The sequence below is a fragment of the Protopterus annectens genome, chromosome 9.part0 (genome assembly GCF_019279795.1).
Source record: "Protopterus annectens isolate FY-2018-M chromosome 9.part0, PAN1.0, whole genome shotgun sequence".
NCBI lineage: Eukaryota > Metazoa > Chordata > Ceratodontiformes > Protopteridae > Protopterus > Protopterus annectens.
The window spans coordinates 1299435254-1299461752 of NC_056743.1; the positions used below are offsets into that span (position 1 = coordinate 1299435254).

The window sequence follows — 26499 nt, forward strand, 5'->3', positions numbered from 1 at the left end:
TAATTTTCCCAGTTAATGGAGGGTAAGTTAAAGTCTCCCAGTATAAGGGTAGTGGGTTGTACCCTAATATTTTCCAGTCTGTTTAGGAATGTGGAGTGGGAGTCTTGGGACATGGTAGGGGATCTATAGCAGGCTACAACCTGGATTGCAGTTTTACCCAGTGTTAGTTGTACCTGAAGTATCTCTGATGTGTTATGTTGGGCTACTAGTTTGGAGGTGTGCATATCCTTTGTGAATATGGAGACACCACCGCCTTTAGTGCTTTGGTCCAGGTTTAGGGTCCGAAAGGTGTGGTATGAATTATAGCTTGGTAGTTCTGGCGTGCTCTCCAGAGCCTTGAACCAGGTCTTGGTCACTGCACAGATGTCAGTGTTCTCCATTTTAAGGAGTGCTTCGAGCGAGTGCATTTTGAGATTTAGATTTGTAGCGTTGAGTAGCATAACCCTCAGATTTAATTTGCTTGTAGCTGTTATGGTGGTAATTTTGTCTTTAGGACATTGCCTAAAAAAAGGTACTATAGGGGTGGCAAGAGCCTTGGCCAGTATCCGGAATCTCTGGAGTGACAGGTGCAGGCTATCTCTAGCAAAGCATCAATGTCTGTCGATCGTCATCCCAGGCAGACAAATACTGAATCCCCTTAGAATGACACCAGAAACTTAACCAATTGTTGAAGTCGATCATTTTCTGCTTGTACTGTGCATGCTGGGTATCATCTCCCTTTTTTGGGATTCATAATAGTGACATTCTTCATTTCACAGGCTACTGGTGTGGTTTCCAAACTGACCAAGAAGCAATCACAGTATCTTGTCTTCCTAGTGCAAAAATGGTTAACATACCAATACTGTTAGAGAAGCTATTGAAAGGTAAAAGAGAAGCTATTGAGAGGTAAAAGAAAGTATGGTCATATCCCTATACTTGCTTGTACTAATGATTTATGTGACACTCCACTGAATCATAAAAAAAATGCAGTATTATCTCCAATAGAAATTTTGAAAGCAAATAATATCAGAGTCAAGTTCAGTGAAATCATATCATCACCAAGGTGGAATGACTTTTTTAAATTATGAAAGCACATACTTTAGTATCTGGTTCCATCAACTTTGTACAGTGTATACTACTGAAGGTATTAACACGCTGGGAATATTATATAATTGATGAATGAATGTTCTCCAAGGGTAGATGTATTTGAGTTGTTATGGGGCAGAGTTTTTAACAGGTAAAATTTCATAACATCTCTCTGTTTTGAGTATCAGCCTGGCAGACCCATCAAAATAACAAATTTGATTTTACTCTGAAATGTTTTTTTCTGTAACACTCATAGCCTAGAAGTAAGTGTAACAAGCTAGATTTCATAGCAAATTGTCAGTCTAGGTATTATTATTATTGTGGAAACATGGAACACAAGCATGAATGCACACATGAGAGCAACAGAGGTGGTGAAATACTATTGGGAAAGACTCTGTCCACTCTAATATTGTTCTTTGTAATAACTACCTAGAAGTTATGGTTGTCAATATTACAGGATCAGACTAGAGCACTCACTCTGTTTCATGTTATTGACTACCGAGTATGAACACCTCCAAACTTGAAAAATGTATTAATCTTTTAGACACATTACTTGAATATCCTAAGTGTGAATTGTTAAGAGACTTAAATTATCCTGAAATCATTGTGTTAAATTTCACAACTAATGGAAAAAATGCAAGGGCAAAATCCTGCCTGACATGGTAGCAGTCGACGGAGAGATTAGTTATTATCTTAATAGTAGGTGAACCAGACCTAAAGTGTACTCTAAAGATAAAATCTATACATTGAAATCACACTTGTAAGAGGTTTAAATACAACAAATTAAATTATACTCAGATAAGTGCAGATCTAGAAATATGGTAACTACAGTAAATTAAGTTATACTCTGGTGAGAGCAGATCTAGAAATATGGTAACTACAACAAATTAAATTGTACTCTGATAAGAACAGATGTGAAAATATGGACACAAATGAGGGATATGAAACTCCGGAAATGTTACTTAGAGATTGTTCATAGGTTCATAGATTAGAACTAGGCTAACGGTCCTTGTAAGCCATTTTAAGCCTAGCCAATTACCCCATGTGAGAATCAAACCGTGCACCTTGTGTCTGTAAGGTAAACACCTTAACCAGTATGCCATCCTCCTACCTGTTGAATTGACAGCTTTTAGTTAAATGTAACACAGTCAAAAGAAATAGTGCTTTGTGTGACGATGTGAGGTATTACCGTCTGTGCCAGGAAGAGTAAGCCAGTGCATGTGTAACATATGCCAGCATAGCTAGCTGGAGTTTTGTAAAGAATTTTGTGTCATTTGACTAGCACACTGATTTGTACAGATGCTTGTGTTAAAAATGTATCAACCGTGTTATAACTGATTAAATGTGTATGTTTAAACAAAGGATTCTAGAATGGAATAGTAGAAGTTTTTGAAATTGTTATATAGCTTTCAGATACTGCAACAGATCTTAGCGGAGCTCTGAGTGTGTATTGTACTAGAGTCAGGTGATAAAATGTGATGTCATTCTGTAACCAGCACTGAGAGGATGGAACTCTCACAGCAGTTTTGTTTTCTTTGGAACTTGATATAAAAGATCTGCATCAGTTATCATGGTGAGTTCATTTCAGTCTGTTAGAAGCTCATCACCTTGCCTTGTGGAAGTAAGCATCTCAGCATCTTATCTTGCCTTGCTGTATTACGTTAACTAGGGAACAGTTATTCTTTAAACAGGAAGTACAGTGAGATTAGTTAAGTATTGTTTGTCTGCATCTGTGTGAATCTGTTCAACTATGTCGTTTTTATTTCTCCTGCGCTTGAAACTTGGGTGTTTGTAGTACTTAGATATTTAGTATTTGCATGTTTTCTATTTTATTATTTATTATTAAATATTTTATACCTTTCATTGTGGCTGGTCTTTTAGAGAATACTTTTAATATCTTGAGAGTGTTTATGCATATTGTAGTGATGTTTTGGCCATTACAAAAAGCCTTGCTGCTTTGGTTACACTCTACCATTTATATTAATATTGATTTCACTCAATATAATTGGATACCCTTGTAAGAGCCTTAGTGCAGCTGACTGGAGGCAGCGTGGTTACCTTATAGTCTGGGCAGAAGGGATACAGCCAGTAAATCTGTGCCGTCCTTCCTCAGAAGTGTGTGTGTGAAAATAAAATACCCAGGTGTGGGTGTGTCAGCTACTTGGAACTGGAGCACATTGCTCTAAAGTGAGTCTCATTTGAGATCTGGAAAGACAGTGAGTCCAGTTCCAGGTCTGGAGTGTTTCCTGTGTGCTCTTGGGGAAAACTGCGCTTGATGCAGAGAGGTGCGTCTGAAAAATACTCTGTAAATCCATTCCTGTTTTTAGTGGCTGTCTTTCGCCGGTGTCAGTGATGAGGATTGAGGCATCTTGATTACTGGCCCAGAGTAGAGAATCTATCACACTTTACATTAATAAAGTTTTATAAAAGAAGGAAAAAATTATAATCTTTGTAGAAAATACTCAGCTATGATGGGGGGGGGGGGTGGATTCAGGAAGGTACCATGACATATATAACTCAGTATACACTTTGTGGTATCTTTTTGCTATTCATCAACTGCCCTAACACAGCACAGTAGGGCTGACCCTGTGACAGTGCTGAATGCTAATGAGGAAGTCTGGGGGGAGAGGCACGAGCAAATTAACTATGTGCTCTCTCTCCTCAGAACCTCCTTCAGGAAGGCATCTACACACCGAATAATTCAAGAGATCCCTTAGCCGTGTAGATCAGCATAGCTGTCCCCACCATGTTACTGTTTTTGCCATGTTCACTTACCTACCCAGTCATGATACAGGGATTGGAGAGTAGGAGAAGTCACTAGACAAGGGATACATTCAACTTAAGTGCCTTAATGGCACTGGCATCATTACAGGTATTAGGGGGTGGAGGAAAACACTGGACACCAGGGATTACTCTAAATGTAAGTGCCTTAGCTAGGTTAAGAAGGGAGGTGATGATTAGTGATCAGCAGTATGGTTTCATGCCAGGAAAGAGCACTACAGATGCAATGTTTGCTCAGAGTGTTGTTGGAGAAATACAGAGAAGGTCAGAAGGAGTTGCATTGTGTCTTTGTGGACTTAGAGAAAGCATATGACAGGGTGCCTAGAGAGGAGTTGTGGTATTGCATGAGGAAGTCGGGAGTGGCAGAGAACTATGTAAGAGTGGTACAGGATATGTACGAGGGTAGTGTGACATTGGTGAGGACTGCGGAGGGAGTGACAGATACGTTTAAGGTGGAGGTGGGATTATGTCAAGGATCAGCTCTGAGCCCTTTCTTATTTGCAGTGGTGATGGACAGGTTGACAGATGAGATCAGACAGGAGACCCCGTGGACTATGATGTTTGCAGATGATATTGTGATATGTAGTGAGAGTAGGGACCAGGTTGAGTAGACCCTGGAGAGGTGGAGATATGCTTTAGAGAGGAGAGGTATGAAGGTCAGCAGGGCTAAAACAGAATATATGTGTGTAAATGAGAGGGAGGGTAGAGTAATGGTGAGGATGCAGGGAGTAGAGTTGGGAAAGGTGGATGAGTTTTAAGTACTTGGGATCAACAGTTCAGAGTAATGGTGAGTGTGGAAGAGAGGTGAAGAAGAGAGTACAGGCAGGGTGGAATGGGTGGAGAAGAGTGTCAGGAGTGATTTGTGACAGACGGGTACCAGTAAGAGTGAAAGGGAAGGTCTACAAGAGGGTAGTTAGACCAGCTATGTTATATGGGTTGGAGATGGTGGCAATGTCAAAAAGATAGGAGTCAGAGCTGGATGTGGCAGAGTTAAAGATGTTAAGATTTGCACTGGGTGTGACTAGGATGGACAGGATTACGAATCCGTATATTAGAGTGTCGGCTCAGGTTGGACAGTTTGGCGAAAAAGCAAGAGAGGCGAGATTGCGTTGGTTTGGACATGTGCTGAGGAGGGATAATGGGTATATTGGGAAAAGGATGCTAAGGATGGAGCTGCCAGTTAAGAGGAAAAGAGAAAGGCCTAAGATAAGGTTTATGGGTGTGGTGAGAGAGGACATGCAGGCGGTTGGTGTGAAAGAGCATGATGCAGAGGACAGGAAGAAATAGAAACAGATGATCTGCCGTGGCGACCTCTAACGGGAACAGCCGAAAGAAGATGATGATGATGATGATGTAAGTGCCTTAGCAGCACCAGTATTAGTACAAGGAACAGGGGTAAGGGAAACACTAGAAACCATTGATTACTCTAACTGTAAATGTCATAATGGCACCAGCATCAATGTGGTGATTGGGCAGGTGGAGGAAAGACTAGACACCAACAAAACAGTGTAGTTAAGTGCTGTAATGGCCTGATATTACTATGGGGATTGAGGGGTACACACTAGCCACCAGTGCAATGCCATAGTGGCACTTACAGTATTGTAGTGATTGGTGGTGGGGGACATGCTAGCCACCAGGCCATACTAGATACATGGCGTAATGGCACTTAAACTATTATGGGGATTAGGGAAAGGGAACCACTGGAGGGTGGACAGATCAGGGACAGGTACGGGGACTGTGACTTGTTTGTGTGTGTGTAAATTACTAGGGGGAGAGAATTCCACTGCCTACATGAACAGTAGTTTACTACTGTTCCTTGTAAAACAGAAGTGATCTATATGTTGTGGTAGTAACTGAGATTCACAGACATGGAAATTAGCTGGTAATGAGATCTTACCTCATTGCGGCTAACGTGTCTTGGAATCACAAGCATTGTGGGGGCAAAGCCTTACTAATGTGAGCTGTGTGGGTCATGTTACACCCCTTAATGAATTCCCGGGAAAGTCTACCTTTGCAGAGTCTCAAAAGAATTCAGATGAAAACTTTCCCAAGAAAAAGCAAAGTATGACAATAGACTGGCAAGCTCTGAAAAAAAAGAATGCTATAAGCTTATTCCCTCATACAGAAAAGTAAAGAATCCATTAATTAATAGCCATCAGGTCAGTGACATAATGGCACTTGCAGTATTATGGTGATTGGGGGGATGGGGACATATTAGCCACTAGGGCATACAAAATATTTTTTTCTTTAAGAGCTCATTATTAGCCAATTTCTGTGTCTGTGAATCTTATTTACCATCACAACATGCAGATCATTGCTAATATTAGGTGACTCATCTTTAACTAACCTTAAGCAAATAGTAGATGCATTTAATGTACATTTTTTTGTAAACAATGGGAAACACATGAATGCTACAAAAGAGAATTATTGTGACTTGTAACCAGCATCACAATATGTATGCACTGCTGTATGAATGCAGTCAATTGACAAAGCATTTAGAAAGATCAAATCAGATGCCTCTGTGGGCCCGGATTACATTTTAGTAACTATGATTGTTAACCTTAGGAGATAATTAGCTCCATTTCTTTTTCCTTTGTTTAACATCTTACTCAAAAGGTACCCAACTGACTGAAAAAATCAGTTATTATACAGTTTCATAAAAAGGGTAAAATTATAGATATTAATTGCAGATCAGATAGTTTAACTTCTTAGCAAGAGTTTTGAACATTGTCTGTTAGACATCACAGAAAACGAAACCAGAGTCATAGATGAAATTGATCTTAGCTAGCATGGCTTCATTAGGGATCATTCTACATTAACAAACATGGTGGAATTTTATGATCAAGAAACATGAGCTATAGACAGGAAATTAAAATGCAGATGCAGAACAGTATTTTTAGACCTAGCAAAAGCATTTGACCATCTGTCCTAGTGTAGAGGCAGTCCAGAGAATATTTACCAAGAAAATCACATCACCACATAACTTGCTATACTTGAAAAGGTGTGAAAACGTAGACCTTTTTTCTTCACATTGTAAGTATTTTCAGGGTGTTGTAATCTTGGCATAAAAAGCATTACATATTGAAGCGTGGGGGTATCATTAAATTTATATAGATTTAATTTTTATAAAATGCACTCATAGTAACTTGAAGTACTATATTCAAAGTTTTAGGAGTAATATAAAAACAATTTTATGTCATTGCATATTCCAGTAATTTGAAATATGTTACTTTTATCGATATACAAGTCATCCTCACTGTATTTCTTTAAGAACAATGTAGATAACTTTCCTCAGGTAGGCAGTAAATGTTGGAGGTGTAATTGGGAAGAAAGAAAGAGGTAACTAAACATATTTTCTGGGAGTGTAATGAGTTTGCAGACTTTAAAGATTTTCTGCAGACAGTTTTGTCAGAGATACTGGGTGAGCAAACTGGTATAACTAAGGAAACTATCTTTTTGAGCTATGATACAGAATCAGAATTACATACACATAGTAAGGTCTTGCTGAGTCTAATTATGATGGCTACCAAAAAAGCAATTACTAGAAAATGGGAATCATGGTTTAAACCAACTTTACTAGAGGTGGTGAATATAGTAACAGAGATAAGCAACTGGAATTAGGATCTTTATTTTGCTCCTTTCCTTTTCTACATAGGAAAATGGGAATTGTGGGAACATTATATGCAGAGGACGAACAAGGTTTAAAAGAAGGCAGGATTTGAAAGAGCTGTGTAAAACTTAATTGAAAATGACTGGATATATTATAAGTGATGTATAATGTTTGCAACTACAGTTGCCTCAACAGGGTCTGTGATGCATAATGTTTGCAACTAAAATTATATTAATGTGATTTGTTTTTCATTTATACAAATGTAAGATTGCCTATGTCATACGTGATAATTTAATAAATATGTTTTTTTTATTAAAAAAGAAAGAACAATGTAGATACTTGGGTAAATAGTAATGATTATAACCCTGCATACTTAGGTCAGTGTTCCTAGATAGTCTTTAGCCCTTAATACTTTGTCCAGACTTATGAGACTTGTGTGTTTCAGACATGGATGTCAAGAGACCTGGTCATAATTCTTTGTAGCGCATGGAGATTCATCTGCTGTGTATAGTACCAGTTGCAGGAAAAGAAATGGTAGAAGTGCAAATTGTTTTTCAGACTTTCAAAGCCTTTGAAAGTCAGTAAAGCACTTAGTGCTGTCAAGCAGACAGAGAGCAGGCAGAAATGAAATGTCCCTCTCTAGAACTAACAGCTTTTGAAGCTGTTAAATGCTTTGTTCTGCCACTCTCTGTGTGCCAGATCAAAGCATCTAACAGCTTTTACTTTTACCTTTTGATGCTGTTTTTTGCTGGTTGGCATTGTCCACTCATATTTTCTAGTATGAAACCCAATCTTAACAGCACTTAGGTGTGCGTAACAAGTTTTTGTTAAGCATCACTAAGCATTGTTGAGATGGTGTCTTGCACTACAGATGTCCTTAACAAGTTTATCATTTTCCCAGTTTTGGAGCTTAATTACGACATTACGTGTACAACAGTGCTGTTCACCTAGTTCAGATTGTGGTTAACATAGTAGCCCAAGTTTATTTATGAAGTGCTTAAACATATGTACTATAGAAAAATTATACCACACAGTATGACACAAGCAACATTGATATAAACACATATCATAAAAATTAAATAGTATAATTGCATGCATTGTATCAAGAAGACAAACACTTAACAAAAAGTACTGTAATAGTAATTAATTAAGCATACAAATCCAAAGCAATTAAATCACTTTGGTAGCCACAGTCCTTCAGTTAACCACACTTAAAGTGGCAGGCTGGTGGCTTAAGATGGTCCAGATGTTTACCCAGCTGTCAAACATCAAGTAGGCAAATAATTCAGATCTCACTGTGATACAATAATGCTATCAAAACAATTCTGAAGCAAACGGAACATGACATATTTACAGTTCTGAGCTCCAGCTTCCTCAAATAATAAATCCCAGCTCTCTCTAGGTTGGGTACTCTTTTAATGTATAGACAGACCAGTATTAAAAATAACATTTTAATATAATTAGTTTTCTTCTTCTTTTATATTTTGACTAGGTTCTGATTCTAAAGTAGACTGTGCAGCCTAGTTCACCCACCTGTAAACATAAAAGTAAAAAACATAAAACATGGTTAATACCCTTACACTAGCAGGGGCAGTTTTCATAGTGTCACACTTCCCAGCAGTTCTGCTTAGCAAAAATTGGCATTTACTGATTTGTTCCATACAAGGTTTTCTTTCTTTCTTTCTTTCTTTCTTTCTCTTTTTTGACATTTGTTTACTGTGAGAAGAGTCCATTTTCAGTAGAGGCCTAGGGAGAAAAGCTCTGAATGACAAAGTAACATGTTAAGTTAAACTACATCTGAGTTATATATAGTGTTATAATAATATTGAATAAAAGTAGAATGCCTAAGAAAAACAATAATTACAAATCATGATAGGGTATTTTATATTGCAATGAAATTACTTTGAGTCACATTTTGTTTTAGACGTTATGCTAGGAATGGGATAGAGGTTAGGAGAGCAATAGTGGGAATAGGGAAGGGCAGAAATTATAGGGTAGGGTATTGAAGATAATGAAGAGTTTGGTCAGCTATGAATCATGAGCAGAACCAAGAGTTAGATAGGTGGCCTTTTAAAAGGTGCTCAATGGAAGGATGCTTGGTTAGAAATCTAATAACCTGTGGAACAGAATTTGAATTTTTTTGTGACCGTGCAACAGTACAGGCTGTTTTCAGTTGCTTGTTGGTTTATAGATGGTAAGTAATTGTTTATCATTAGAACACCGTGGTCTGTTTGGATGATATATACCATTGTGAATCTCTGCCTTTGTCACTCTTTTCACAATCTAATAGACCATGTGAAAAACTTTGGAATATTTGAATTACCTACAAATGAGTGGTATTTTTCATGTATGCCCAGCATTTTTTTTCCTGCAAATGGCTATATTTAAACAAATGAGAGCAAATGCTAATGCCAGCTGTAGTAACAATTCATATTGCAATTAGCTACAAGATAAGAATTTTTTTTCTGATATTTGGATGTTTTTTACTTGCCGTTTTCTATGAAAATAGGGTACTTGCGTATTATCGCAACCAGATTTTTAACAGAGAGCGCGTCTGTTTTCTGATCATGTCTGGTTGCGAAAAATGTGGGCAGACTGTGTTTTGAAGTGTGCGTGTGTCACTGAAGTATGTGGTGCTTTTCAGAGTTTTCCGGTGGTTGAGTAAAATTGGTGAATAGCAGGTGATAGGACTGCTGCAACACATACGAGCGCTCCTCTTGCAGAAAGCAAGCCACACGAAAGTGGATGCTTTACAGCTAATGTGTAGCACCCCCCTGTAATGTGTCATAATTATTGAAGTTATGGCCAAAAGACTCTTTGTTGCTTGGCAGGGTTTGGGAAAGCTACTAAGCAGCTATGTGTCACCCAGCAGCAGTAGTAAGCCCCAGATTCCTCTCCCACCTTGACGTCTTTCACCAACGGATCTCATTTTAAGTAGTTCCGCGGACCCAGCCGTGACCTGCTGAACTCAGCAGAACAATGTAAAGTGGAGTAATTACTCTGAATTCCAATGACAGAACAACCTGACTACATGTCAAAAATGTGAAAAGTATGTAATTATGACATGTTTACAACTGTGTTTCTTAGCAGTTTAACAAAACTGTGGCTCCGGAAACAGATACAGTGACAGCAAATAAATGTACTCCTTTCAAGCGCGGACATTGTCTGTGTATTCCCTTCCCTAGAAGGGTTTTAAAAGCTTGACGGTTTAGCCATCATCCAAAAAGGGGTATAAAAAAAACAACGTGTACAAACTTGATACTTGTACGAGTATGCCTTTCTGTTACTTAACACAGAAAAGGGAGGCTTTAACTCCTGGGTGGCAAAGTGGTATGTGAATGATCTAAACAGAAAGCTGAAAAACAGCCTTGCTGTTTCTTCGCAACCAAGTAGTGTGACCAGACAGTACATTTTCTTCACACGGTGCTCAGCTCGTCTCAACAACGATTAACAGAAGAGTAAAATATGGCATCCAGGTTAGTAATCACTGAAAATTCATGACATTAAGGACAATGAGTCCTTTGTTCCTAATTTCAAAAAGTATGATAGATTTGGAACCGGCTTGCAAGAGATTCGCAATCTAATTGCGATAATACGCAAGTACCGAAAATAATACTGTATATGCAAGAAAAAAAAGAAACTCACAAAATAAAGAAACTTGTTGCGTAATTAGAATTTAATAGGGCATAGAATGTCATTTACTTTGTACACGTGACACTGACAGTTATGAGATGTTATTTATCCCCTCTTCCCATTCAGTACAAGGTAGTCTTCACCATACCTCTGAGCCTAGGTATATATCACACATGAGTTTTGTACGCTGTTGGCCAACAGATATGACTTAAAGATTGCATCATGCCTATTGCTGTCTAATAACTGCATCAGGTTGCTTATATTTTTTTTAATTCTCATAACAAACCACTATGTGCGATGATTTGCAGAGCATATGTGCTATTGGCTTATTGCAGAATTCTCATGAATGCCTATCCAGCTGAGCAACAGCTAGCCACTATGTTGTAAATGATACATTATATAAAGTTGTTCAGCAGGCATTTTACACTATCCTGCATCTTCACAGATCCATGCACTTCGCAGACAGATGTCTGATGACATGCATACAACTTGGTAACAAATGTGTTCTGCAGAATGTTGACCTGTATATTGTCTGGCAGAAGTGTCTTATAAAAGAGAAGAATTGAGGTTTTTCCAGGGTCACAAAGTGTTTGATGCATTTGTTGAAAGAGTGGTTTAGTACAAAATGTAAAATTGTGGTGAGCTTCACCACAATGTGTTGCACTTCTAAAAACTAGTGTGGTCTCCTTTAAGGCCCCTGAGCCAGTGGTAAACATTACTCAAACCGCTGAATCACTTACAAATGCCTTCTACCAGCACCTACAGGACTGCATGGATCAGGCAATCCCAAACAAAACTAAGACTCTCTGTACCAAAGGCAAGCGTCCAGTCTGGTGGACCCCAGCCATAAACAAGCTCTACAACAAAAGGAGGAAGCTACTACAAGATAGAGCAAAATCCTTGAAAGGTAAGACACCTTTGATCATTATAAGTAAAAAACTAAGAGCTCTCATAAAATCATCCAAGGCAAATTTTGAGAGAAAAATCGCCAAGGACTCTAAAGAGAATCATAAGGCCTTCTTTAGCTATGTTAGAAACCTAGGAGGAAACTCCCAGATATGCTCAGAATTAGTTCAAAATGATGTGAAAATTACTGAACCTACACACATTGCCAACATACTGGCTGACAGGTTCAGTGCAAACTTCTCCCCTCCCCCAAAAGGAGAGATATCTATTCCAGAGGATTGTAGCCCCCAAACATCTCCAACGCCCAGGTGAGAACTGCCCTCACTAAGGCAAAAACACAGCATCCATGGGACCGGATGGTGTCCCCGGCTGTGTGCTTCATGAACTCAATGAGGAATTAAACCCACAGTTAGGACAGCTGTTTAATCTTAGCCTCACCTCAGGATACGCACTCCAAGGAGTGGCGACGGCGACTGTGGTCCCACTTCATAAGGGCGGTGCCTCCACAGACCCTGGAAATTACCGCCCCATTAGCTTGACAAGCCTTATCTGCAAAGCCATGGAGAGGATCATAATGGAACTCATAAATAAAGACATAGGGAACTTGCAGACTTTGGATCCAACTCAGTTTGGCTTTGTCAAAGGCAGATCCTGCCTCTTAAACTTGGTTGACTTTTTCGAGACAGTCACCAAGGCCATTGATGAGGGAAAGGCAGTCCATACAGCCTACCTCGACCTGGCAAAGGCCTTCACACAATACCCCACTCAGGTATCATCGAAAAACTCATCAGCTTGAATGTAAACCCATACATCACAAGATGGGTTGCAAACTGGCTAAGTGACAGAACCCACAGGGTCAGAGTTGCTGGAGCCATGTCAGACTCAAAGCCTGTCACAAGTGGTGTCCCACAGGGCTCAGTCCTGGGTCCACTCTTGTTCGGCATCTACTTTTCTGAAGTACAAGCAAACACAGGAGGGTTATGGCTGACAAAGTTTGCAGATGACTGCAAACTGGGCGCCATAGTCGAAAACACATCTGACACAGATATCCTCCAGAAGGGCCTCACAGAAATGGATAACTGGTGCCAGAGCCATGGCCTGAAGTTAAACGCCAAAAAATGCATAGTCATACCCTTTGGGAAAAACAAGGCTACCCCTAGCTACCATATAGGTGGGAATCCACTGAGCACAGAAAAAGTCATCAGAGATCTGGGGACCCAGGTTGACAGTAGCCTTCGCTTGACACTCATGTTGCTAAAGTAGTTAGGAAAACCTTCTATATCACCCACCTGATCATGAAGGGATTCCCATCTAGATCAAGGGCGGTCATCGTCGCCCTGTACTCATCACTTATTAGACCTATGATTGAGTACAATGCCCGCTCGAATGTATCTGACCAGACACCTGCTGCAGCTTGAAAGGCCCCAAAAGTTCCTCACCAAAAGGATAAAGGGTCTCAAAAATATGTCTTATGCTGCCCGACTGAAAGAACTCCAGCTCTATTCAGTCTCATACCGCTTGCTCAGAGGTGACCTGTGCCTGACATATAAGGCCATGTCAAACCCAGATTTGATGAATATGCTTCACCTCAAAAATCTAGATCCCTCAGAACCACAAGGGCGGAGACTTAAACCTTGACACGGTTATAAATAGAACGTGCTGGAGGGACAGATTCATCACCCAGAGACTCCCTATGCTGTGGAACAAAATCCCGGTACATGTGAGGCAGAGCACCTCTCTGGTCTTGTTCAAGAGGAATCTTGACCAATGGATGGGAGATTGCAGATATACCCCAGGGATTACTTCAGCGTCACTGCTTGACAGAGGCACAGCAAAATGATAGGCATAGTTTTTATTCAAACTAAAGGGGTGGCGAAAGCCACATAACTATGGGCTAGGCTTATAAATGCCCTTGGGCAGATAGCCTAGTATGAACCTATGAACCTATGAACCTATTATGTGAGCCAGCGGAGTGCTTATCTGGGATTTTTCTTCACTCTAGTGTGACCGTGGATTTAGTATATATAATTTAGGGGGTTTTAGGGGTATACCTCCAACATTTGGGTACAAGGGGCCTTGCCTCACTGCAAAAAATATTTTTGTGTGTTTTTATAGTGTTTTGACTCACCGGTTTCGATATTTATTTTTCAGAAATGGATGGGTTGAACAAGCGTACTTCGATCCCTTGTAGGTAAACCATTGCAAGCATCAGTACTAAGCTTTACATTTACCAGTCAGCAGGGTAGATAATGGGAAACTGCTCACCCCATGTGAATTTCCAATTGTTTAGTCAGGGTACATCTTGATATGATTCTTTCTGTAGCATGGGTCCATGGGGTAAGGTAAATGCAAATATAAATATCTTCAAAGTAGGAAAGAGCTTATATTCATTCTGCCTCAGTTACAGCCTGCCTCATACCAGTACCATAGCTAGGGAGTGAAAAGTAGGCAGCTGTCTCGGATGCAAAATGTCAGGGGGAGCAGTCAGCACTTTAGATGAGTTGCCAATGAGGTACAAGTGCAGTAAAGGCTTTAATTTAAACAGCCAAGGATGTGTAAATGAATGTTGTGTTTCTTTCCTTTTTTTTTTGGTCCTTGACTTTGTGTTGAAGAGGCACTACTCTGGGGATTTCCCAGCTGGTTGATGCATTGGTGGAAGAGTGGCTGTAGTGCAAAAATGTTAAACTTTGGTGAGTTTCACCATAATGTGTTGTATTCTGTGAGCCGGGTGTCTGACCCCTACCTTTCTCACACTAACCTAATACAAAACCTAACATAATATGAATAGCAAGCTGCTGCTGGCTTTCAGTTCTGCTTTTGTATAGCAGATGCATGATACAGTGCTTAATGCCGTTGCACTGTTTCCCATTAGATACGTGATGTAAGAAACCTTTGAAATCTTTTGTCTTCCAGATCTCTCGTACACAATATATGGGCTCTCTGTTGAAATGTTGGCACTCGATATACCGAGTACCAAAATGTTGGAAAAAAAAAAAAAAAGACTGAAAACCTAGAGAAGAGTGAATCTATTTTTGCATGGGGGCAAGCCCCACATATCCCCCAAACTTATACATACCAACTCTGAGATCACCATACCTTGGAGAAAAGGGAATATTCTGAGAAATGGCATCTCAGACTTAATACATGTAAGTTCAGTCTATCGTCCATTGAGTCTCCGCATTTTGGGACTACCTGTAGTGGGTCCCAACATTTCAAATGGTTACCCAATATATGTATGCTGTTGTCTAGTACATCCTAATATGTACAAGTGTAATGATGGCTGGCAGACCTGTCATGGTTAGCAGAATTCATACTTACTGCAGCCTAGGTAATATATTGCTTTGTAAAAAGCATATGCATAATGTTGCTAGGGTTTTGTATGGGGTAGGTAGTCTTGTTCACTAATTTTCAGCAGGCATGTCATGTCTGATTTTATTATATGGGTTAATGCCAGCATATCAAAGAAAGCATTAGTGTTGCATGCTGGAAATCCTAAAATGCATGTTACACACTATTTTAATGGTTAGCTGTTTCTTATACAATGTCATTATACATAATGTGTGGCATAAGATGTGGATTTATTATTGTTTGCTAACAAATGCATTACATAAAGTGATGACTGTTTGTTAGCCAACATATGTATTATGTATGATTCAAATTTTGCATGTTGCTGTTAGCTGTACATAATGTAGAATGTACAAGCCCTGTGTTTGTTTAGCATACAGTTTTATTGTATAGCTGGCAGGTTGGGTCACCTTAGTATACCAGTCTGCTTAGTGCTGCCTCAAAACATGTAATTTTTCAACCATAGGCATTTTATTTTGTGCGCTAAAAATATGTTGCATCTGAGACTAAAATCAGCTGGCTGTGTACCTGATGACATCACATTGGTCTCTACAACAGTAAAAATCAAATAGTGAAATCAGAATGAAACTTTTAACAGTTTTGATATTGCTAGAGAAGCACAGTTCAGTTGTTTCTGATAAATAAAAGATGTCTCAATACTATTTTTCCTTAATCTGGTCTAGTCTGGGAATGATGTGCATTTCTCTTCTCTTCCAGTCAATAAGGGAAGCTTTTACATATGTAAATCTGGACCTTTGATAGCTTGATAAGTGGAATAATACCAGAGGGGTAAATGTTAGGATCTCAGTCTTGCATGGCTTAAAAGTGGTTGAAGATAGCAAGGGAACAGTTGTGTTAGGTGCATTATGCTGCAGTATGTCTGTTTAGGTAATTAATGAAACAGGGAGAATTATATAGTAGTTCTTTATACATTGCATAGTTCTAGTGGGTCACCGTTCTGCTGGTTTCCGCTTGTGTTGCCCCGTTGACAGCATATGTGAAAAATAGTTGATCTATCCAGAAGTATTAATGGTGTCTATTTATAAACATCCTTCCCATTAATATTGAGCATTACCAGTTGCTCTGAAAACAGTTAAGAGGTAAGATTATTTGATCTGGGTTTGGGAGTGCACTGTGGTGCATATGCACCAAACAATGTTGAACAAAAACTAATGTGTAAGCATTTTCTTATGTTTGTAGTCTTGCTCATGTGCCCTTGTTGTTTCTCTCTTTCTCCTTCATTGGGTCTGCAGAAAAGGAAATCCAGTTCCAGTGTGCAGTACATGGTGAGCCACTCTTCCCATATCTCCTGCTGTTCTCCTACCCATCCCCCCTTTCTTCCAATTACGGAAGTAGCTCACTGTCTGTGTCTGTTGAGTTTTTGTGTTGTTATAGCTGCCAGGAATGCAGGCAGGGCTGGAATTACCTGGGGAGGGTGGCAGGTATCCTAAGTTCTGTCCATTCTGTGTACAGCATAAAGTTAAGGTATTTGGTGATGTTGTCTTGTTTGTGATCCATTTTCCATTGGTCCTGGGCATGCATCATTAAAAATACAGTAAGGCCAGTTTGTGGTTGAAGTCCTTGTTATATGACATTTTTGCAGTCTGTGTTCCACCTTAATAAAAAAAATGTATGCAGTGCATATGTGTCACCCTCTGTCATTTTCCTTTGTTGTGCAGTGGAGTATAGAGGAGGCAGGAATGATCAGCAACAAGTAGCTCCTCACCCCTCCCTCCTTTCTTCACCTTGTGGGTAATTCCAACCCTGAATACAAAAGGATTGTTTTATGTCTTCTGCTTGTCTTGTATCGGCTGTAGGTGTTTACTGTACTTAATTTCAGGTGACTTGCAGAAAGGCGGAGAGAGAGCCTACAGTCTCTGCCAGAAAGTACAGCACTGTTCCCTGTTTGCTTGTCATGTAGACTAAGTGAAACTGATTTGCAATTTCTTGTTAAGCTTTGAAGGGATCCAGGAGATTAAGCCTGACACTGCCTCTTTTAAACAGGAGCAATTTAAGTGAGCATAGTTTTGGGATTTCAATATGTAATTCACTGAACAGAGTCAGATAAAAGAACACTGCATGCTGTCTGTTCTGCATACTCAATCATTGTTTGCTTTCTGCACTTTATAGCCTATTGTGAATGTACGTGCCAGAGCCTGTATTACTCCCTTCCTAGTTTGCTGAATTTCAGAACTTGACGTATACTTCAGTTCATGATGGAGGGGGATATATATGGATTGCCAGAATCAGAGAGAAGCCTCTGTTATTTATGCTCTTGAAATGCATCTTTTGCAGACTCAGTGCATCACTTGAGTGCCTTCAGCTCTTAAGGATGCAATTATTTAAAAAAAAAACATTGTTGGCTGCATGGTTTTCTGCTCTTATTTTGCAACCCCTTTTTCTTCTTTCTTTAGATGTGTATTTGTTCAGTTTTAACTGCAGATGGATTATCTGTTGAAAAAAAAAACAGTGACAATGTGCACATTGGTGTTTTGCTACTTGTTATTTTTGTCAGCCTCTTTCATATGTAGCCATTTCCCTTTCTGGCTGAGTAAATTATATCTGCCGTGAACAGAAAGCAGATGCTAGTAGTTTGCATCTTTACTCATTCACAGTGTGGTGGCACCTACTTGAATTTAATCTGCCAGTTTTTCAGCTTTTTTAAGAGCCAGCATATTCTTTAGTGTAATATATTCTACATTAGTTCACTGCTACAGTAGTCAAAGCTATGTGGGTCCTACCCCTACTGCTATTAGCCAGCTTTCCAAAGCTAAAAGGTGCCTTCCACACAATCTAAATGTTAGAAGCCTGAGAAGAGCTTCATAAAAATGCTAAGAGTTTTTGTGCCGTTCAACAGCAATTTATTGGTGGGCCTCATGGAACAGCTATCAATCCTTTGAGACTGGGCAGAAAAGTCCCCTGTTGGGGAAACTACTACTAAATTTATTTTCTGTGGAAATGTATTTTTTCTTTAACAATGTGTTTTGTTTTGCTGGAAACTGATTTTTCTTTCAGACTGTCACTTCTTGTCTGGGAAATATTGTGTGCAAATGCTTGTGTGAACTACTGCATACAACATTTATTTATTTATTTAGTGATTGATTGATTGATTGATGGATGGATCACTTTTGTTGACCTTCCCCTGTCTGTAAAAGGAGAGTAGTCAGGGAGTCTTTGGATGTCAGGCCTGATCTATTTGTGCCACAACCACTTGATGTGTGACTGCTATTTTGTGTCTTGGTTCCTCAAACAAATCATCTATTTTCCATGGTCCCTTTGATGTAGTACTGACCGCCATTAGGGAATGGGGAACAGAAGCAACCTCTGTGGCCTTAGGGATGCCCTCTGCAGGCAAGGGAAAACCACTTTTGACAGTCTTGGGGAAAGGGGGCTTCCATTTTACCTAATAGCTGGCATAAGGAGCCCTGGTCTTGGGAGAGTGTGCCTGCTTGTGGTCAATCCTTTTCCAAGAAGCATCCCAAGAAAGAAAACAAGAAAATTTAAAAGATGTGGCTTCTCCTGTGTCTATTTCCATGGACAGGACAGATATGCTGAGATTTGCTAGAAGTCAAGTTTCTGCTTTTACTTCTCCCAATTCCTATGCTGAGAAGAAAGGGAAAAGGGTTTCCTTACCTTCTGACACTGAAATCCAGTCTGAAGAGCAGGAATTGGAGGGTGAGGGTTGCACTTCAGGCTTTTCTTCTCATCCTGAAGATTCTGATTCTGTGGAAGGTGTTGCTTCAAATTTCCCTCCAGCACACCTTTCTCTTTCTAAAACTTTGTCTAAAATGACATTTTTTATAGTAGAATCAGAACAAAACTCCCATTACTCAACACATTTATTATGATTTATTATAGTTGGATGTTCCCCGATCAGCAACTGTTCTGTATTTTGTCTGCTTTAGAGAATGTTTTTCTCACAGCTTGCAGATTACCTGACAGCCATCCTCCTGCCCCTAGAAAATGTAATAGGTTATACAGGGTTCCACAGACTCACAAATACTTGTTTTATAATCCTAAAACAGACTCTGCAGTGATTTCCCTTTTCAAAAATGCATCTGCCAAACAAATTGCTAATACCAGTTCCATTGTGTACGACAAGGATGGGAAAGCTTTTGATAAATTTCAGAAGAAAGTTTGTTCTTCTGCCACTTTAGCATTCAGAATTTTAACCTTCGAGGCTCATATGTTAAAGTTTTTACTTCTGTCTTTGAAGCACATGAAGAAACTTTCTGATAACCTTCCCTATCCTGAGGCAAAAAAAGAAAAATCCATGAATGCCTGTTTTTTTTTACTGTTTTCCATGTTATTACACTTGCCTTAAAATGTTGTTACGAGGCTGCAGATACTGTATTTAGGGCTGCTGCTTGTGGTCCAGTCATGAGATGATTTTATAGCTTATGTTCACAAGATCTTCCTGAAGATGTTGAAGCTAAAATTTTAAATTCTGTTCTGTTTGGCCCTTTTGCAGCTGAGGTGCTTAGGAGGTTTAATGAGAGGGGAATTTTGATACAAGGGGTAACTCAAATTTTCCATCCTTCCTTTTTTTAATGTAGATTAAAATTTTCAGTCCACCTTCAGCTTCCTTTTTCAATAAGCAATTCAAGCAGCAAAGTGCCTCTTTAATGGGATTTTTAAAAGCGTTGTATTGCGGATCTAAAAATAAAGACAAGGCTTCTCCGAATCAAGGACAAGCCAACAAGACAGAATGATTTGTCATCCTTTTCCATCCTCCCCTTTTACTTTCCAGCTTGGCAACCTTTCCCTGAATCTTTATCTTCCCTTTTGGCTCCATATTCTTGCAGACAGTTGTGTTCTTAAAATCATCTAACAGGTATAGAGTCAGCAATGGGTTTCATTTACAATTTTCCAGGGAATCACTCGTTACCTAGTTAACCAAATATTCTTGTTTCCTCTTATACTACATCAGATGTTATCTCAAGAAGACAAAGAATCGGTGCCTGCAGACCAGAAGGGAAAATAATTTTATTCAAGGATTTTTTTTCTGCTGTCAAAGAGAGACTGAAATTGGTGACCTGTGCTAGACCTCTCCTTTCTCAGTCTATCATGATAAAGCTAGATTTAAAAGATCCAAAGTAAAAAACACAAAAGTGCCACCAAAGCTTTAGAACTCACTTGTCCTGCACAGAACAGATCCAGAATAAATAGCAAAACACCAGACTTGGAGATGGCTATAAAATCCAGTATAAAAATCTTTATTCAACACAAGCACTTACGTGGGTCACCTCACTTCTTCAGATGTCTAATACATTTTAAAAACAACTCTTGGTTTAAATATACATCCTCTTGGGACACATGATTAAACCCAACCGATACATTGTTGGATTAAATGAACATATACCCCTGTCTCCTAAGTTAAAGTCTAGGCAGCTTTTTAGGTAAGATGTGCTGTTGCTGTAGTATTGCTTGTATAATAAATCACTGACTTCTTGTTACAGGCTAATATGTGTTTTGGAGAACACAAGTGGAAAATGTAAATATGTGCAAATACATTCTGTGCTTGTGATTGTACACTGAAATGTTAAGTAATTTTGAATTATAATCTAGATATTTTATAAATAGGCTTTCAGAAGTGTATATATATGTTTCAAACTTCTAGTCCAGTCAGTGGCATGTACCTTGTCGAATGTTGCTTTAAATTGAAAGTGCTTGTTCACACTAGAACAATGTATTGATTGGGTTTAATCATGTGTCCCACGAGGGTGTATATTTAAACCAAGAGTTGCTTTTAAAATGTATTATACATTTGAAGAAGTGGGGTGACCCACGAAAGCGCTTGCGTCGAATAAAGATTTTTATACTGGATTTTACAGCCATCTCCAAGTCCTGGTGTTTTGCTATTTATTCTAGATTTAAAAGATGCTTACCATCACATTCCAATTGGCAAGCATTTCAGATGTTTTAAGATTTTCTGTATCTAGCTGACATCAGTTCTCCTTCTTACCCTTTGGACTAACTACAGCTCCAGAGGTATTTACAAAATGCATCTCCACCTTAAAAACACATCCAGATTTAAATAGTACTTCAGTCTCCATTTCTGCAAGGCTCACCTAATACTCCGTGACGACATCCATCCAAGCCTCGGCCCTGTTACTATGTCACAGACTGTATCAGTAACCCCCCCATCCCCCAAAGTCTCTCACCACTAAGTACCAACAAATCTGACCCAATACTACTTAATGTTAATCTAGTAAGCATTTGCATTAAACTCCAAGAATTTCATGCAAGCCTCACATTCTTCTCCCCAAATATAGTCAGAGTTACTAAAATCTGAATAAAACCACAGCATAAAAGACAACAAAATACTGCACCCAGGATGTAACATTTTCAGACTCAACCGACAGAATAAACGAGGTGAAGGACTATCAATTATATACAAAAACTTCCTATAACTTAACATGTACCGTGACCCTCTACCTATACTTAGCAATGCAGAATATCTAAAAACAGTTCACAAACTTAATAGAAAAAAACATATGTATTACTGAACTCTACATCTCACCTGGACAAAGCATAAGCTTTGTAGAACACCTACTGCAATGGCTATCTGACAATATACACTACAAAACAATCCTAATGGATGACCTTGACGTAAACTGGGATCCAAATCGTACAACAACCCCATTAATGAATCTCTTTGGATTCTCTCAATTGATAAATGAGACTGCAAGAGTACAAAAACATACAAATAAGGAATCCACCTTAGACTGAATCCTCTCAAATGTTGTTTGTCTTTCGGCTTTTCCCAGTTAGGGGTCGCCACAGCGAAACTCCGGTCCGCTAATGATTGGCAGTAGATTTTGACGAACACCAAGGTGCCAGCTCGACGTCCAACCTTCAATGAAGGCACACCCATTTACGCATGTCTTTCGAATGCCCATCCAACAGCGGGGAGGACATGCAGACTCCACACAGAAGGCACTGCAGAATCCTCACAAATAAGCCAAGTAAAATAAGCTGCTCTGACTGCCTCATCAGTGACCACCTACCTACGTATACTGTCAGAAGCCATCTAATTATATGCAAACAGGTAACATATAAACAGGTACTTAATATAAAAAACATTAATGTAAACTTCCTATCCACTCTCAAACTCTGCAATTGGAATATCCTAAAAAAAATACCACTAGATGATGTGGTAACCCATTTCAATAATACTTTTTAAAACATCCTAAACTTCTATGCACCACTCAGAACAGAGAGAGTCAGGTCAAACCCAGTAGCCTACTTAAAAGAAACAAGGCAGATACTCCTTCAGAGAGATGCAGCTTGGACATTATGGTCCAAAACCAAACCCCAATCTAGCTATCAACCCTTTAGATATTTAAGAAATCTTGCAAGGTAATTAATAACCAATGACAAAAAAATCCTATTTCACCAAACTCCATGTTTCATACCAAAACGATCCAAAATGTTTTGGTGTTCAGTTAACAGAGTTCTCGGCCCTGGCCAAACAACACTTCCCTCACGAACAACTAACAACAACATAGACAATATAGCAACCCAGTTCAATTCCTACTATATAAACACTATACTGTGTCTTACTAAACAAAACTCTGCTACCACCCTCACTAACCCAGTCTCATCTAACAGCACAATAACTTTCTCTTTCCACCCAGTCCCAACTGCTACCATAAAAAAAAAAAAAACACCTACTAAACCTCATACCAACAACCTTAGCAGCTGATAACTTGCCAACAGAATACCTGAAGCTTGCTGCTGATTCCTTAGCCTTTCCTGTTTCAATACTAATTAATAACTGAATAAAGTTAACCCGGTCACCAAAACGATAGATAACCTTGAAATGAAACAGTATGATGACCCAGAAGGGAAAACAATAAAGCATAGACCGAAGCTGCCACAGGAAACACAAGTTTAATCCACAAGCCACATACAGTTCACATAAACGTCTCTAAATACACAGTATGTTTTCGTTTCTCCTACTTATCAGATGTGGGCTGTTTCCAAAGCTAACACCTTTTATAAAGCACATTATTTCAATTAACAAATCACCTTTGCTGAGCAATCAACTTGTAATTAAAAAAGTGCTTTTGTGCTTTTAACCTGATGTTAACATTTTATGTTTAACATGATAAAAATTTAAAGATGTGTGCCAATACATTACTAAATCACATAATCTTATTATAAATAACCGTTCACTTTTAAAACTGTGTTCAATTTTGGTAAAATGCATGAATGAATTAAAAAATAATAAATAAGTAAAAAGTGAAATGAAACTTTCCTTTGATGAAAGAAATACTTCTGCAAAAACTAATCCATTTGACACTATCTAGTGGCCAAACAAAGATTTTGCAAGGAACAACAAAATAACAAACCATTCCCTTTTTCTTAAAACCATAAATTACATAGTGTGTTCTAAAAATGCCTACTTTAATATATGTTTTATCTATAAATAAATACATATGTTAAAAAATACATAAATAACATATTACCATTTAATTAACAAACCTTATTAAAAACCATGTTATTAAAATTGCATTCAAATGAACACTGTAATAAAAATTACTTAAAAAAAGATGTTTAGTAAAAAGTATGTAGAGTTTAAAAAGCATTTAGGACACTTTATACGGTTTGAGCAACTTTCTTGAAATTCCTATTAGACACATATTACAATTTGGCTGATCTTATTTTCAAAAGGGGGGCTATGGAAATATTTTCGTTAATTCCAGGGGCTTTGTTTGCCTCTAGTATTAGTTGCCAATACAACTCCCTATATTCTATTCTTTCTTCCCATAGCCCTCCCCTTTTATCTATGTCTACTCTCTCAATAACATAAAATGTAAATTGTGCCTCCGAACATTCCTTAGTATGCTTATACAGTGCATTTGTTTCCTTGTTTACCTGTATGTCATATATATGTTCGTATATTCTCCTTTTTAGTTTCCTTTCTGTTTTTCCAACTTAAAAACCTTGGCATGTCTTACACAATGCCAGGTATACCAAGCCTTTAGAATCACAATTATTAAAGTCCCTCCTTTCTAGCTTTATGTTTCTACTGTCTATAAAAACTTCTTCTTTGTTTATAACATAGGTACATTGCGAACAATGACCACATTTAAATGTTCCTTTCTTTGTTCTCCTATTAGGATATCGGGTATCTGTATTACCTTTCAGTAGTTTTTTGAGATTATTAGAATTTTTATATATACTACCTTTAAATTACTTGTCGAGATGTTGTCCATATCAGTGAAAGCTATGAATCTATTCCATTCATTTTCAACTATTTCTCTCACTATCCTTGAACTGGCATTGTACTCTAATACCAATGCATTACTGAAATTCTCATCCACCTTTCTTGTATTTACTTCCTTTTCAGTAGCATCTATACCCAATATAGGTTTAAATTTACTCTTCCTACCCCCTATCACCTCTATCTCCGTCTTTTCTATTAACCACAAGCCAAGAAGTTATAGGAAGAAACAACCAACGAACTGAAACACGTAGGACCAGGAACCCTCTTCACAAAGATAGTTTATTAAGCTTGAAGTGCGTTCAGTATCAATACACTTTTCGACAAGGAAAATTCCTAACTTCATCAGAAGCTAACAAACAGTGAAACCCCGGTGTAACTCTTAATTTATACTGATTCATTAATTAAATGCATACCTTGGCCAATTATTGACTAATTGACAAGTTCACACAGATACTTCTCTAAAACCTGATACAATAAAATTACCTTAGTTCAAGTCTGTCAAGGTCTAACACATAAACAAGGAACCACTCCTGATTCGATAAATTTTACAAACATAAACCCACTGCAGTTTGTGTGAGTATTCCCCAACTCAGAACAAATAAACCCAAAGATTATATATCCAGTTCAAATGTTCTGTGTAAATGTAAACAATTGAGTTCCAAAAAACAAAATACCTTTAAAACAAAAACAAGTACTATTTGATTATTATAAGAATACATTTAAAACATGTGCTTAAAACATAGTATACTTATAACCAAAATAAGAATATTAATACTTTTAAAAAATCTATGATAATAATAAAAGTAATGTTGAAAAACCAACATTATCCAAATATTAATGTAATAATCGAATTGACCAGTAGTAACTAATGACCACTTGGTTACGCCTATTATTCTTCAATACATAGGATGAGCACTTGAATAGGTCTTTTTCCTATAAACCTTGGACTGAAATATATTATCTTTTTTGTATATTTCTATGTCCAATAATTCTAGGGTATCTTCACTCAAGGAATAAGTAAATTCTAAAAAATCTGTACTTGTATTTAAAAAATCAATAAATATTGGTACCTGTTCACTCGGTGCCACCCAAAGAATACAAATGTCATCTAGAAATCTCTTATATTGTATGCAACACCTCTTATATTGTGATTGCAAAACAAATTTCTCTTCCCATTTAGCCAATACCAAATTCGCATATGTTGGGGCATAGGCTGCCCCCATTGCTACTTCCTTTATCTGGTGAAAGTATTCTCCCTTAAAATAAATAAAGTTATACTTTAAAACCAGATCAGTCAACTGCATAATTACTGTACATTCATTATGACTTAAAGTGTTGTCTTCAAACACTATTTCTTCCAGTAATTTCAATCCTTGTCCCTTGAGGGACTTTAATAATTGTGTTTCTAAAGGCTTGGTATATCTTTTTTATTAAGTAATTTTTATTACAATTTTCATTTGAATGCAATTTTAATAACGGTTTTTAATAAGTTTTTTAATTAAATGGTAATATGTATTTTTAACATATGTATTTATTTATAGATAAAACATATATTAAAGTAGGCATTTTTAGAACACACTATGTAAGTTATGTTTTAAGGAATAGGGAATGGTTTATTTTGTTCCTTGCAATATCTTTGTTTGGCCACTAGATGGTGCTACATGGATTCATTTTTGTAGAAGTATTTCTTTCATCAAAGGAAAGTTTCATTTCATTTTTTACTTATTTATTATTTTTTAATTAATTCATGCATTTTACCAAAATTGAACACAGTTTTAAAAGTGAATGGTTATTTATAATAAGATTATGTGATTTAGTAATGTATTGGCACACATCTTTAAATTTTTATCATGTTAAACATAAAATGTTAACATCAGGTTAAAAGCACAAAATCACTTTTTTAATTACAAGTTGATTGCTCAGC

General features: G+C 38.0%; 1 protein-coding gene across 12 annotated transcripts in view; it reads left to right on the forward strand.

Moving 5' to 3' along the window:
* Window positions 1-26499, forward strand: part of CAMK2B (calcium/calmodulin dependent protein kinase II beta) — a 3372251-nt gene that overhangs the window by 2232305 nt on the left and 1113447 nt on the right. For 6 of the 12 annotated variants that reach the window (XM_044084245.1, XM_044084244.1, XM_044084249.1 and 3 more), the window contains one exon: window positions 16594-16626. The exons of the other annotated variants lie outside the window; for them this stretch is intronic. In XM_044084245.1, coding sequence (XP_043940180.1) covers window positions 16594-16626 — 33 coding nt within the window. The remainder of the gene's footprint in view (window positions 1-16593; window positions 16627-26499) is intronic. 12 annotated transcript variants of the gene reach the window in all.